The 15,572-nt window shown below is 48.8% G+C and overlaps 2 protein-coding genes across 3 annotated transcripts; one reads left to right on the top strand and one right to left on the bottom strand.

Moving 5' to 3' along the window:
- Nucleotides 1-624: 624 nt before the first annotated feature.
- Nucleotides 625-4,841, top strand: kcnj11l (potassium inwardly rectifying channel subfamily J member 11, like). Of its 2 annotated transcripts, XM_030096249.1 has the most exons (6): nt 625-815; nt 887-956; nt 1,417-1,579; nt 1,714-2,223; nt 3,829-4,036; nt 4,360-4,841. In XM_030096249.1, exons 3-6 carry the CDS (start codon nt 1,421-1,423, stop codon nt 4,809-4,811), a joined length of 1,329 nt encoding a protein of 442 aa, XP_029952109.1. In that variant the 5' UTR covers nt 625-815; nt 887-956; nt 1,417-1,420; the 3' UTR covers nt 4,812-4,841. The 2 variants fall into 2 exon arrangements, with proteins under 2 accessions (XP_029952109.1, XP_029952110.1); XM_030096250.1 differs by lacking the exon at nt 887-956.
- A 1,382-nt stretch (nt 4,842-6,223) lies between these two features.
- Nucleotides 6,224-11,835, bottom strand: cd59b (CD59 molecule (CD59 blood group) b). The gene is made up of 3 exons (XM_030096295.1): nt 11,617-11,835; nt 7,769-7,870; nt 6,224-6,510 (listed from the first exon to the last, which is right to left on the bottom strand). Exons 1-3 carry the CDS (start codon nt 11,669-11,671, stop codon nt 6,311-6,313), a joined length of 357 nt encoding a protein of 118 aa, XP_029952155.1. The 5' UTR covers nt 11,672-11,835; the 3' UTR covers nt 6,224-6,310.
- Nucleotides 11,836-15,572: the final 3,737 nt, after the last annotated feature.

Consider the following 15,572-nt stretch of genomic DNA (forward strand, 5'->3'; position numbering starts at 1 on the left):
GTAATCAGATTACATCCCTGGAGTCAAGAAATCCCTCAGAGTAATCAGATTACATCCCTGGAGTCAAGAAATCCCCTCAGAGTAATCAGATTACATCCCTGGAGTCAAGAAATCCCTCAGAGTAATCAGATTACATCCCTGGAGTCAAGAAATCCCTCAGAGTAATCAGATTACATCACCAATAGCCGTGATCTTTATGATCTTTCCTCATTAGAGGTCAGAGGGTGGAGGAAGCTCAACCAGCAGGACACGGGGTCAATCACACACACTGTGCCTTGGCTCATGGGCCAAGGCAGAAGGACAGAAGGACACCAGGCTCCTGGTACTCCCCCCCCCCCCCCCCCCCCCCCCCCCCCCCCGCAGCATCCCGCTCCTGGCTGCCCCCTGCAGGCCGCAGGATGGAGGAATGGACAGATGGATATTGTGATATTAATTAAATAACCACTTTAATTCCATTTTGAGCCTCTTGCTTCATAAAATGCGAATAAAACACAAAGATCAGCAATAAAATAAAGCAGAACGGGGAAAATAATCTCATATTAATGCTTTAAAAGCAAAGAGCTTTTATTGTGTAGGAGCGAACCGGAAGCGCCGTAACCCGGGCAACCGGAGCGGAGCGGAGCGGGAGCGCGGCTGGAGGAGCGCGCTGACGGCGGGTCGATGCGGGCCGCGCAGCCGCTCACGTCCACCGGAGGACAGGAACCGCGTCCGAACCCGCACCGGAACCCGCACCGGGAGGGCGAGCGCGCGCCTGCTTGTCACGCGCGGATGCTCCGTCGTTGTTGCTGATTCAGACGCGCGTGCACGCCGAGCAGGTGAGGTCCGTCGCTGAGGGATGAAAAGAGAGCGAGCAGAGATAACGTCACGTCTCGTCTTTTCTTTAAAGGACAACATGACGTCATCATGAGATTATAATTCCATCCCTGCTTCAATCCCGCGAGACTTCCGCGCATCAGGTAAACATCACGAGCACGTCCTGCGCGCTAAAGGTCACTCAGGGGTCACAGGTGATTCCTTCAAACTAAAACGACTGAATGTGGATGTTCGTGTTTCTGTGAGAGAGCCGCTTCCTGATTGGTCCTCCATCAGCCAATCACAAGGAGCCCGTGGAGGCGCAGTGGTTCGCAGTCCGGCCTCACAGACAGAGTGCAGTCTGCATGTTCTACCCAGAACCAGACAGAACCAGCTGAATCCATTCAGACCTGCAGAGTCTGCAGGGTGTGAGAGTCTTTGCCTGGTTACCATGGAGACAGAGACAATCCTCCAATCAGGGGCTTTGATTTGTCCCTGGTTCTTGAGTTAGACTGTGTGTGTGTTTATGTGTTTCTGTGTTTGTGTGTGTGTGTGTGTGTGTGTGTGTGTGTGTGTGTGTGTGTGTGTGTGTGTGTGTGTGTGCGTGTGCGTGTGTGCGTGCAGCGTCATGCTGGCCAGGAAGGGCCTGCTGCCGGACGGCTTCCTGCTGACCCGGCTGGCCGAGGACCAGAACCAGCGGAACCGGACCCGGGGCCAGTCCCAGAGGGCCCGCTTCATCACCAAGACCGGGTCCTGCAACGTGGCCCACAAGAACATCCGGGAGCAGGTAGGGCCGCCGGTTCGATTCCCGTCGCCCCGTCGGCTCCCAACGCGGTCCTGACGCAGTCCGTCCCGGTCCTGTCCCGGTCCTGACGCGGTCCTGTCCGGTCCGTCCCGGTCCTGTCCCGGTTCCGTCCACAGGGTCGCTTCCTGCAGGACGTCTTCACCACCATGGTGGACCTGAAGTGGCAGCACTCGCTCCTCATCTTCACCTCGGCCTTCCTCTGCTCCTGGATGCTCTTCGCCATGATCTGGTGGCTGCTGGCCTTCGCCCACGGCGACCTGGAGCCCCGCCCCCCGGGGGCGGAGCCGGGCCCCGCCCCCTGCGTCACCGCCATCCGCTCCTTCACCTCCGCCTTCCTGTTCTCCATCGAGGTGCAGGTGACCATCGGCTTCGGCGGCCGCATGGTGACGGAGGAGTGCCCGCTGGCCATCACGGTGCTGATCGTGCAGAACATCCTGGGCCTGATCATCAACGCGGTTCTGCTGGGCTGCGTCTTCATGAAGACGGCGCAGGCCAACCGCCGCGCCGAGACGCTCATCTTCTCCCGCAACGCCGTGGTGGCGCCGCGCAACGGCCGGCCCACATTCATGTTCCGGGTCGGGGACCTGAGGAAGAGCATGATCATCTCCGCCACCGTGCAGCTGCAGGTCAGAACCCGGAACCAAGGGACCAGAACCCAGAGCCCAGAACCCAGAACCTAGAACCCAGAGCCCAGAACCCAGAACCCAGAACCCAGAGTCCAGAATCCCAACTGGGATCAGAGGCTCTGCCGGAGCACCAGGTCTCGGTCAGTGAGGCTGGTAACTCACACCAAGTCTAGTTAGTCAAACTGTAGCGGGTCAGTTAAACCGGGTCCAGCTGGTCAGTCCAGTCACTCAGACTGACCAGGTTAGTTGGACCAGTGAGACAGAGACCGGGTACTAAAACAGACTGGTTAGTAGGACGAAGACCAGAAACCCGCAGTGATCCGGACTAGTTAAACTGACAGAAACAGTCAGTAGAGCTGGATACTTGTAGAGCTGGTTAGTGGACCTTGTTAGTAGAGCTGGTTAGTGGACCTTGTTAGTAGAGCCGGTTAGTGGAGCTGGTTAGTAGAGCTGGTTAGTGGAGCTGGTCAGTGGAGCTGGTCAGTAGAGCTGGTTAGTGGAGCTGGTTATTGGAGCTGGTTAGTGGAGCTGGTCAGTGGAGCTGGTTAGTGGAGCTGGTTAGTGGAGCTGGTTATTGGAGCTGGTTAGTGGAGCTGGTCAGTGGACCTTGTTAGTGGAGCTGGTCAGTGGAGCTGGTTAGTGGAGCTGGTTAGTGGAGCTGGTCAGTAGAGCTGGTTAGTGGAGCTGGTTAGTAGTAGAGCTGGTTTGTGGAGCTGGTTAGTAGAGCTGGTTAGTAAAGCTGGTTAGTAGAGCTGGTCAGTAGAGCTGGTTAGTAGAGCTGGTTAGTAAAGCTGGTTAGTAGAGCTGGTTAATGGAGCTGGTTAGTAGAGCTGGTTAGTGGAGCTGGTCAGTACAGCTGGTTAGTAGAGGTGGTTAGTGGAGCTGGTCAGTACAGCTGGTTAGTAGAGGTGGTTAGTGGAGCTGGTCAGTAGAGCTGGTTAGTGGAGCTGCTCAGTAGAGCTGGTTAGTGGAGCTGGTCAGTACAGCTGGTTAGTAGAGGTGGTTAGTAGAGCTGGTCAGTAGAGCTGGTTAGTAGTAGAGCTGGTTAGTGGAGCTGGCCAGAGCTGGTTAGTAGAGCTGGTCAGTAGAGCTGGTTAGTAGAGCTGGTTAGTGGAGCTGCTTAGTAGTAGAGCTGGTTAGTGGAGCTGCTTAGTAGTAGAGCTGGTCAGTGGAGCTGGTTAGTAGAGCTGGTTAGTAGAGCTGGTCAGTAGAGCTGGTCAGTAGAGCTGGTTAGTGGAGCTGGTCAGTAGAGCTGGTTAGTAGAGCTGGTTAGTGGAGCTGGTTAGTAGAGCTGGTTAGTGGAACTGGTCAGTAGAGCTGGTTAGTGGAGCTGGTTAGTAGAGCTGGTCAGTAGAGCTGGTTAGTGGAGCTGGTCAGTGGAGCTGGTTAGTGGAGCTGGTTAGTAGAGCTGGTCAGTAGAGCTGGTTAGTGGAGCTGGTTAGTAGAGCTGGTCAGTAGAGCTGGTTAGTAACAGACTGGAGCTGGTTCCTCAGAGGACCAGCAGGACAGCAGTCGGTCATGTTTGTGAGCCAGACCCCGGTGGAGACTCTGCTGCCGTCCGGTCAGCTGACCCGCCCTGTGGGGTGCGTTGGGTTTACCCGCCAGGTGATCCGGCGCACGGTGACGGCGGAGGGCGAGGTGATCCCGGTGTGCCAGCTGGACATCCAGGTGGAGAACCCCCTGCGGAGCAACGGCATCTTCCTGGTGTCTCCGCTCATCATCAGCCACACCATGGAGAGAGGAAGTCCGCTGTACGAGCTGTCCGCCCAGTCGCTGGCGGCCGAGGACCTGGAGATCATCGTCATCCTGGAAGGTCGGCGCTGCCGCACGGCCACTTCCTGTTTACACTTAGGGACACGCCTCATCTACCCTGCACTTCCTGTTTCACCTGTTCCCACCCACTTCCTGTTTCACCTGTTCCGACACTTCCTGTTCAATCTGCTTCCTGTTTTCCCGTTTTCAACCACTTCCTGGTTCATGCACTTCCTATTTCACCTGTTCCCACGCACTTCCTGGTTCATGAACTTCTTGTTTTCCTGTTCCTACCTACTTCCTGTTTCACCTGTCCCCTGGTTTGAGAGCCCGGCCGTGTGTGTGTGTGTGTGTGTGTGTGTGTGTGTGTGTGTGTGTGTGCAGGTGTGGTGGAGACGACGGGGATCAGCATGCAGGCGCGCACCTCCTACACGCCGGAGGAGATCCTGTGGGGGCGGCGCTTCGTGTCCATCATCACGGAGGAGGACGGCCGCTACTGCGTGGATTACTCCAAGTTTGGGAACACGGTCCCGGTCCGCATGGCGGGCCTGAGCGCCCGGGAGCTGGACCAGACCCGCGGCTTTCCCCCCGACGGCCCGGACCGCGTCCCCGCGCAGGGCTGGGGCCTGGTCCGGGCCGGCCGCGGCGGCTTCCGCAGGGGGGGCCGCGCCTGCCACGCCGACGGCCACGCCCCCCAGCCCTGGTACGCCCCGGCTGAGCAGCAGGGGGCGGAGCTGCAGGAGGAGGCGGAGCTACAAGGCCAGAAGAAGACGGTGCAGCTGGAAGTGATCGGAAGACAGGTGGAGGAGGAGGGGCTGGCAGACATGAGTGACTGACACACACACACACACACACACACACACACACACACACACACACACACTCTGGCTGTGTTCGAAACCGCATACTTACGTACTACTCATACTAACTTATTGAGTATGCAGTGTGTTTACACTGGCAGTATGCGATTTTGAGTATGCGAGAAGTTCCCGGATGCATACTGCATTCGCCAGAAATGTTGAGTATACATCGTGTGTTCACTACTCATACTGAAATTGCCCAAGATGCAACGCGACGGACATTTGAATAAACTTTATTCAGTTCACAATGACTGTTTCTTCATGATGTACATTTAGCAAGCTGAGTATGGTTCTAGATTTAATCTTCTCTCCATTGTTTGTGCTCGTAGGTATGTCATATTACGAGATTTTTGATTGGATTGACAATGATTAAAAATAGTAAAAACAAAAAAACAAAAAAAACCCCCTTACATCTGAGAACAAGTCCCTGCTGAAAGCGACCATGATGTACCGAAGACGGCGAGCCGATCTTTGTTGAAGAGCCGAAAAAACTCTCCGTCGGTAAAGCATCATAATTGGCATAATAAGTGGTCCGTTAACGGGACACCGGTCCAAACGGCGATGTTAAGCGAGATATATTGCTGAAAGATTGCCTTCTTGTTTTCAAAGTAAAAGCACAGATTTATCACTGAGGTTGTTTTGCATGAGAAAGGGAAAGGGGTGGTTTATTTTGGTGAAAATAACCGGAAGTGCGTTGCTCACTGCGGCTGGCTTGAATTTCGCCGAATTCGTCCGAACAAAATCATAAACGGCTGGTATTCGGACAAATAAACGACACACTCGGCCTCTAAACCACCACTTTGTCGCCTAATTTTAAAAAAAATCTCGATGAAGTTATACATTTGACGAGTTTAGAGCTAAAGTGAAATCAGCTTTAGCAGATCGATTTCTGCTCATGGAAGAAGTGCAATGCATTGTGGGTTATTATGTAGTATGCTGTAGTGTAAACGCTTCGCATACTGTTTGATGGACTGAGTAAGCAGGATGCAGGATGGATAGTATGAGTATGTAAGGATGTAGTAGACAGTATGCGGTTTCGAACACAGCCTCTGATACACTCTCACCAGTTTCTCCTCCATCTTGGACCCTGAAGGCGTCACATGACCTGTGATGTCATCAAACCGTGTCCCTGCTGCGTTTAGAAAACACTTTTTGAAAGCTTTTTTTTTTTTTCCTGTGACCTTGAACAGACTCTATGACCTTGAATCAACCTGTTCTGGAACCTCTTGTAGTTTGGAGGAAACCTCCTCTTCAGCCTGTCCCCAGCGGTTGCCATGGCGATGTTAACCAGGAAGTGTGTCTTGTTCTCAGGTTGTGTTTGTTTGGTGTAAATGTGGAGACGGAGCTCCTGAATGAATAAAGTGAAACGTGACAGACGGAGTCGGTTCTTTGTTTTTATTGTTAAAAAGAGTAAAAACCAGAGGAGACCTGAGACCGGCGGTTAGCTGGTGTTAGAGAGGCGGCGGCGGCGGCTCTCACAGCCGCCCCCACCACACGCCGAGCAGCGCGGCGGCCACGGCCAGCGCCGGCGCCGCCGCCACCGCCGCCGTGCCCGAGTTGCACAGGTTGCTGCTGCAGCAGCGGTACGTGAAGCCGGAGACGGCCGGGAACATCTGGCTGAGGCGCGAGTTGTCGCAGTCCGTGTAGCGGATGCACTGGCGGATGGTCTTCCCTCCTGGACACACGAAGACAGACGGACAGCGTCAAACGGCCGCTCCGCCAGGCGGGACAACAAGAGCAGCAGCAGGTGATTCTAACCGCTGATATTCTAGAGATATGAGGAGCAGAAGAGACGCTCAACTTGAAAAAGGTAACCTTGAGCTAAATGAGTTATGGTTAAAGCTAAAGGAAGCTAGCCTTGAAGCTAAATGAGCTAAGTTTAAAGCTAAATAAGTTCAGTTTAAAGTTAAATGACTTCAATTTAAAGCTAACGAAGCTAGCCTTCAGCTAAATGAGTTCAGATTAAAGCTAGATGACTTAGCCTCGAAGCTAATTGAGCTAGCCTTCAGGTAAATGAGCTAAGTTTAAAGCTAAATGAAGTTAGCCTTTAGCTAAATGACTTAAGTTTAAAGCTAAACAACCTATGTTTAAAGTTAAATAAAGTTTAAAGCTAACTGAAGCTAGCCTTTAGCTAAATGACTTAAAGGTGTAATACAGGATTTTCTCGAAAAGTCGAAGCCAAACGTCTGTTACTCACTTTTTGACGTGCCAGACTATCCTACCTGCTCTGCTGCTCCTCCCAGGAAACGCCTATCAATGGCGGAAGTGTGCGAGCGCGAGCTCATCCTCCCTGGGCGTGCACGGCTCTGTTTACAGTTTCTGCGATCGTCCTCGCTCATAAAGCTTGTTTTCCGAAACAGTTACAGTTTCATTATGTCAGACTCGCCATCGGTAAGTACTGGCTGGAACCGAAGCTCACGGCTACAGAAACACTCTGAAAGCGCAAAAGGGAGACGCTGATTGGTAGTGAGCACGTAGAACCGCCTTATGAAAGCAGCTCGTCAGAATGATTGACAAACAGACCCACCAGGTATTTTGATGATCCACCCAGAACGGAGCAAATAGAACATCCTGTATTACACCTTTAAGTTTAAAGCTCAATAAGTTCAGTTTAATGTTAAATGGCTTCAATTTAAAGCTAAATGAAGCTAAGCGAGTTCAGTTTAGAGCTAGATGACTTAGCCTCGAGCTAAGTGAGCTAGCCTTGAATCGAGCACTGTGCACTGGTTGTCAGACGTAGCAAAAGCTAAAATCTCCTGGAATCTGGTCCGATGTATCAGATGTAGTGAAGATGAAAACCATTCAGCGGACTTTGTAAACCAGAAACTTTTTTTTTTTTTAACTTTGATGCTTTCAACTGCTCACTGTTCTCACAAGCTAATGCTAGCTTCAGCGCTAACACAGCAGCCTGTGGAGCTCCCGGGGGAACCGACCTCTCTCGCTGAGCGAGATGCACGAGTCCTCGTACGTGCACTCCTGCACGTTCTGGCAGCGCCCGGTGTAGTCGGAGCATTTGTAGCAGCGGAGCCCCGAAGCTGAGGGAGAAGAGAGAGCGAGGTCAGTCACCACCGCTGCACCACCGCCCTGGACCAGCGGGCGGTGCAGTGAGCCCCTCCACCTCTTTACACCGGCGCCCGCAGAACAACATCAACAGTGACTCACTGTCAACGCCACGAAAAACCACCGTCTGTGAGCAGTCTGTTAAGAACTCCTGAACCACTGTCTGTCAACGCCTCAGAAAACTGTTGCTGGGGAATATTTTTTAAAAACTATTGCTTCTGAGCATTTATAAAAACCACTGTCAGTGAACACTTGTAGAAACTACTGATCACCATCTAAACTCCACAGTCTGTGGACACCTTCTTACACCACTGTCAGTGAAATCTTCCGAGGAACCATTGTCTGTCAACACTCCAAAAAACCATCGTCTCTAGTATGAAATCAATCACCTGAGTGCAGCTCAGAAAACCACCGTCAGGGAACACCTCTGAAAACCATTGTCAGGGAACACTCAAGGAAACCATCGCCATCAAACAGCTCAAAAAGCCATTGTCAGCACACCCCTCTAAAAAAAACTAGAGTTGTTCCGATTCCGATACCAGTATCGGAAATTGCGTCGATACTGCCGAAAATGATGATATCGGTATCGGCAAGTCCTGGAGTCCAGGCCCCGATCCGAGACCGCGTCATTAATTAAATTAGTCATCTATTTACTGGTCAGCTCCGCTAGCTCCTTTAGCTCTGTTAGCTCCGTTAGCACTGACACTTCTTCTTCTGTAATGTTTTGGCAGCTTGCATCCCGTTGGCTGCACTACCGCCACCTGCTGGCCGTTAGCTCTGACAGTTCTGTGCCGCTGCTGCAGCTGCTGTTCTTGAGAGGAACGGATCAGGTGACTGACGCACAGCGCCGTTAAAGAAGCCTATCTTTTTGTTTAGAGTGCATCTTCTGCTCTTTGGATTTAACTTCATAGGTTGGTTTTGGACTGTAACATTTTGGAAAGTAATCTTAAGTTGCTGTTGAACTATTTTTTTACTGTTCTATTTAAATGCCTTGTTCGTTTTACTATATTATGTTTGCACCCTAATTAAAAAATATTTCTAGATTTGTTTATTAAGTTACTGTTGCACTGCTGTTATTTATACTGTTTTATCTAAATAACTTCATTTTACAATAATTTGTCAGCACTTCAATTTAAAAATGCAACATATAGTCCTAGACTTATTTAAAGGTGCATTAAGGAGTTTGCACGTTTTATGTGAAACAGCGCCCCCTGCAGGCCTTGGGCGTAATGCAGCTTAGTGAAAAACTCGTCCCTGTGGCTCGCGTGCACGGAAGAGGGGGACTCCTTCCTGGCTCTTTTAGTAGCGCTCGAGTAAAATGTAAGTGTCTTCTCCCTGGTGGAGTCTGTGTGGAGCTGTGGCAGTGCTAGAAGCCAGTCTGTTCTGACTTTCTGGAAGATCCTGCTCAGCTGTTGCTCACTAAGCATCTGGCGGAGTAATGGCGGACAAAGCGAAACCTATCCAGCCGGAGCGCGCATTACGTCATTCCTTTCAAATTCTCCCCCAAAAAATGCTGGTGCCGGACCGGCACTGTGACTTTCAAGTAGGGGTGGGCGATATGGCAAAAATGTCACATCACGATTTTTTAAAATTAATATCACGATCACGATTTTATCACAATTCTTTTTTATATTGCTTTTTCTAGACTAATTTGCAAGTTTGACCATTTTTCCCCAATGCTAAACACATAAAACGTATAAAATGTATTTAAACATGTAAAACCCTAAAAGGAAAAAAAAGACAATTTAAGCTAAAGAAACTGGCTTTAATTTAAATAGTACAGTTTTTTTTCTAATCAAAATGTGCAATGAACACAAACATAAAAAGTAATGAACAGCAACAGAGTGCACTTTTGTAACACAAAAACTAAACACACCAAATAGATTATTAAAAAGGGTCAATAAAAATTCAAACTTAGCTGGTTACCTCTTAAAGGGCAACAATTTAGAACAAAAACAATTTAACTTTAATATCTATAACCTGAGTGAATAATACAGCTGCTTGAGAACATTTTTTTTGTTCAGAGATCTGAGCTTTAATCTCCTTTTAAAAATGAGGTAAAAGACAATGAACAATAAAGTCACTTTTGTAACACAAAAAACTAAACATCAATTAGCTTTTAGCACAGTTTTAATGGGATAACCTTGCCGGCAAGCTGAATTGTCGCGGTATTTGTTCTCACACACCATGAGAATGACATGTGAGCAATTCGTTGCTGCACGTGTGAATATGGCTTTTGCCAGGTTATTAATGGGATCTAGTTTTAATAGTTGCGCTATCTGACCACTAGAGGGCTCTGTCTCCATTGAAATGCAGCCCCTCATCGTCCCATTAAACCAAAGACGTTCCACTAGTGATCAGACTAAAGGACCATTTCAGCTGTTAACTTGATGGTGTGTTCACTAAGTGTCTTTTCACATTTCTGTGATTTGTTGTATATAAAATCCCTCATGCTAGCTTGTGAACTGCTAACGGTAGCTCGCTAGCTAGCATTAGCATCGGTGCTAGCTTCAGCGTCTCTCCCTCTCCAGCTTTTCTTGGTGTTTCTATGGCGGCTGATCTCTTGTAGATCCTGTCCTGCTGCTGTAAACCAGCTCTGCCTGACCCAGCCTCCACCCAGCCTCCACCCAGCCTCCACCCAGCCTCCACCCAGCAGCAGCTCCAGTCAGAGAAGCTCCACAGCGCTCCGCTCGCTGTTAGCTGCCTTCACATCCCGAACAGCTCTGGCTGTGTTTTTTTTTTTTTTTTTTTTTTTTTTAATCATCGTTAATGTTGCGCTGCATGTATCTATTGTGTGTGTGGAGAACTGCACTAGAGGGAATATTTAGTTGATATTATCTGAAGCTTTCAGGTAACATCATCACTCCAAAAAATATTATATATTGGTGAAAAAACAACGAGGAGAACGTGCCCTATGGACGGTTTAACGATCTTTCTGATTTAAGAGATCGTCCCGACGTTATAATCCTTAACGATCTTATATCGTCATATCGCACACCCCAACTTTCAAGTGACAGTTTAGCCTGTTAGAGGTACTTGTAACGAATATGTCAGGGCACATTGGACACATCATTAAAAATGTGTAACATATTTATGGTGGAAAATAAGTATTTTTAAGGTTGTAAAACTCCTTAATGCACCTTTAAGTTGTCGTTGTACTACTGTTTTATACTGTTCTATTATATATATCTATATATATCTATATTATATTGCCAGGGAACACCTAAAAAAACCGTCATCAGGGAACACCAAACAACCACTACTGCTGCTTCCACAGCAGAAACCGAACAGGAGCCGGAGAATAGATGAAGATTTAACCATCATGGGAAAATGACATCATCTAATCCAGTCTGACCTCCCGTAATCCAGTCTGACCTCCCACAATCCAGTCTGACCTCCCGTAATCCAGTCTGACCTCCCACAATCCAGTCTGACCTCCCGTAATCCAGTCCGATCTCCTGTAATCCAGTCAGATCTCCTGTAATCCAGTCTGGTCTCCGCTAATCGAGTCTGACCTCCTGTAATCCAGTCCGATCTCCTGTAATCCAGTCTGATCTCCCCCAATCCAGTCTGATCTCCCCCAATCCAGTCTAATTGCTTCTAATCCAGTCTGATCTCCCATAATCCAGTGTAATCGCCTCTAAGCCAGTCTGATCTCCACTAATCCAGTCTGATCTGGTGTAACCCAGTCTAATCTGGGTGCTGCTCTCAGATTACTCACCCAGGTGAAGCAGGACAGAGCAGATGAAGAAGGAGACAGCGAGGCGGTGCGACATGTCCGGTCCGGTCCGGTCCGGTTCTGTGGAGCAGCAGCAGCAGCAGTGGAGCGTCCGGCTGACCGTGCGCTGGCAGCTCTTCCACCGACACTGGCGGCAGACGGCGTCCTCTGACAGCGGCTCTGTGTCTGCAGAGCAACAAGGGCTCAGTGTGAGCAGCTGCTGCTCCTGCTGCTCTTCCTCCTCCTCCTGCTCCTCCTCCTCCTCACACAGCTTCAATCTGCAGCTTGTGTTTACTTCTGGGAGAAGACTCCTCCTCTCTCTCTGCTGCCTGCCGTTGACTCATTAGTTGCTCCTGTAATTCCGGTAATCCGAACATCACTGGATTACTGCTGATAGACTGGGCTGTAAATTCAGAATCATGTGACCCTGTAGGCATTTTTGAGGAAAAGTGGGCAACCAGCATTTTTTGAAAGTTCAAGGTGTCCCAAACAAGAATCCACCGGTTGCTCTTCAAACAAGGCCCCTGATTTTCTATATTTCCTCCTCCAAGTTATCCTCCTTCCATGGTAATTTGGGTGTTAGACACTGTTGCCTATCCTGGCTTAGGCTCATAGTTAGGGCACTTCCCAATGTTCAATAATGTTGTGTTTGGTGTTATTTTAAAGAGGACATTTTTAGCTTTCATTTAAATCCAATTATCAACCTTCCTGGCACACATGCTGGTCACTCAAGCTCCTCAAACCACAAAGAACATATTTGTTTTCACAAATTCCGCCTAAGTTATTTTCTTAGTTTTAGCCCTGTGGTACCGAGGAATACCAGAGACACAAAACAGATACTGAAATACTGACTTGCCAATGGAGTTTCAGAAAATGTATAACATCACCATATTATTACAATCTGGGGGATTACTGTGAGCCTGGAACCCGACCAGGGAGTTACTGCAGACAAGAGGCCAACATGCATGCTGACAGCTTTCATTACTTTGTTGGTATCCATCTTAGGTAACTAACACTTGTTTTTTATTTGATGAATGTGTTTATGTAAATCAATGAAGTTACTTGAAATCAGTGAATTCCATTGATTAAAAACAGCTAGCGAGGTGAATTCACCTCCCATGCAAATTGGGAGCAACATTGTAGAGCCTGTCAAGAACTTTGTGTACCTGGGCTCCATGGTGACAGACAGCGGGGATCTAAAACCAGAGACTGACCGCAGACGAGCCCTGGCAGCACCTGCTCTGCAGTCCCTCTGGAAACCACTCTGGCGGCACCAGACCATCTCACGCACGACGAAGCTCCGGATTTACAAATTAGCCGTCCTCTCCATCCTGCTGTATGGCTCAGAAACGTGGCCTCAGAACGACAGTCTGGCCTCAGAATCGATGGCTTTGATAGCAGGGCTCTGAGAACCATGGAGAACATCAGGAGGCCCCAGCGAGTTTCTGCTTCGAGCCCGCACAGGCCAGCCCCGAGCATCTTCCTTGGTCGCACAACGCCGCACCCGCTGGCTGGGCCGTGGGCCTTCGTCTACTCCCAGAACATCCAACACGAGCCTTTCTCCAGTTTGACCCAGAGGCCGCAGGCTGGAGACGACCACGAGGGAAACCCCGCACCCGATGGCTCGACGTCGTTGCGGGCGACCTCCAACAACACGGAGTTGCTGTGGAGGATGCAGAGCAGCTGGAACAAGACCGCCAGCACTGGAAAAATCTGGTTCACCTGGTCAGCTCAACGCACCGGGACGGGATACCCTGACCCTCCTGGAGCACTAAGAAGAAGAAGACATTAACAAGCTGGCTAAATAAGCAGTATAGTTTCTGTTTCAGCGTGATCATGGAGCTGCTGGCACTCTGAAGGACACTGGCCACTCTCTAGCTCTAGAAGAATGTCTCATCTGTCAGGAGACAAAAAATGAAAAGTTATCAAAAGGAGGACAGCAGGGGTTTGACACAATACAAGGTGCTGCACAGGCACGAGACTAACTTTGTGACAGAGACAACCCTCCAGCAACTGATCGTATAAAGGAACTGTCTATAACAGATGTGGGAAAAACTCCAACCCCAAAGCTGAGAAGTTCAACTCCAACTGTGAGAGAGACTCCAATGTCTTGATTCTGCTGATCGCCTACTTCCACAGAATGCCATGCCAACAAATCTGGATGAAAGCAGGGACAGCAAAGGACAGAAAGTACATCCCCATCCGTGCAGTTGTGGAAAAGCTGCAGATGGATGAAGAGGTTCTTGAGCTACTTCCAGGTTTCCATGCAGTCACTGGGAGTGACTCGACATCATACATTTCAGGACACATGAAGAAGACCTGCTGGAATGTATTTCGACAGCACAGCCATCTACTCAAGGGGCTTGGTGAAGGTCCTGAGCTTATTGACTCCACCGTCATAAATGCAGAAATGTTTTTCTGTAAATTATACGGTGTAAACAACACAAACAACATCAATGAAGTCCGTTTGGGCCTGTTTGTTAAAGGCATGACCACAGAGAGACCCACCCACCAGAGACGCTCTGAAATTTCACATCCATCATGTTCACCTCCAGACTTCGGCTTGGCGGCAGGCCCACCTGCAGTACCCGGTGCTGCCACCCCCTGAAAATATGGGATGGAAGATGGAGAACAACGTGCTTGTTCCTGAACTCATGTCGTTGCCTGCAGTTCCAGATGCTGTGAGGAGCTAGTGACCCGTGGCTGCACAACTGGATGGAAGACGGCCCGGCGCGGCTGTAAGCCAAACCCATGCACTGCATCCTGTCAGTGCCGAAAGTCAAATGACGTTTGCATGAATATGTAATGAACTGAAGGAAAAAAAATATGATCACAAAGAACCTGTAATGCCGTTTTGATTTAATCATTACTATTTATATTTGTAATTAGTTGCCATCTTCAGTGAATTTTACTGATTACAAGGATGGAAAATGTCTACTTGGCCTTTGATTGTCATTGCATTAATATTACTAATAGTATCATTACATCTAAACAATTGGTGTGGGTTTTTTTGTTTACATAATACTGGTGCAAAGAATGAATGGAGGTGAATGGGCCTGAGCCGGTTACTGCTATTTTAAGGCTCACAATAGCCTCTCACAAAGAAATATACATTTCCTGTATTTAGTATTGAGATTGTTGGCTTCTGGGTCCATGATATCCCTTGATCCCACAGGGATAAAATAAACTATATAGTTTATGCGAAAATTGTGGGAAAATGTGTGTAATTTATAGTTTAAAGAGCTCATGTGACCTCTGTGTTTGTCAAAAAAATGCAAATATGGGCTTAAATTAAAGGCTAGAAGGTCCTCTTTACAATGATACCAAGCAATCATATGTATAATATTAACAAATAGGAAATTAATAGCAATTTCTAACTTTGGGCGATTAATATATTAATTATACTAATTAATCAATAATTATGACTAAACAGTAACTTTTACAGCTGGGCAACCGGCAGAAATGGATTCAGCACTAAAAAATCATGTAAAATCAATGCTTAAAATGCTTTTCCTCAAAAATGCCTACCATGTTGTTTTCTAAGGGGCTTTTTCAATTTTCGGTCCTGACTATGAGAGGAGAGTCGGTTTAACGACGAGCAGGAAGATGCTCCAGTCTGGGCGTCACCTACAGTCACATCAGTTGGTTGAAGATGCAGCTGCAGTAGTAGAATTTATTCCTGCATTGTGCGTGCGTGCGTGCGTGCGTGCGTGCGTGCGTGGCCACAGTGCTGCGTTGGTTTGGTATTTCTGCAGAGTTATTCGGACTGTTTGACCTTCAGCTCTGCTCCGCGCAGCGTCTCCGTTCCTCCCGGTGTTCTGCTGGATTCAGCTTGTTGTGGAGCGGTCGCCGTGGCGACAGCTGCTCCACAGATGTTTGGAGAATCAACAATGTTGCAAAACAACTTCCGATTTAACTGGATAACTTCAGGTTCAACTCCGGCTTATCTTTCTGCAGGC

The sequence above is a fragment of the Salarias fasciatus genome, chromosome 7 (assembly GCF_902148845.1).
Source record: "Salarias fasciatus chromosome 7, fSalaFa1.1, whole genome shotgun sequence".
Lineage (NCBI taxonomy): Eukaryota > Metazoa > Chordata > Actinopteri > Blenniiformes > Blenniidae > Salarias > Salarias fasciatus.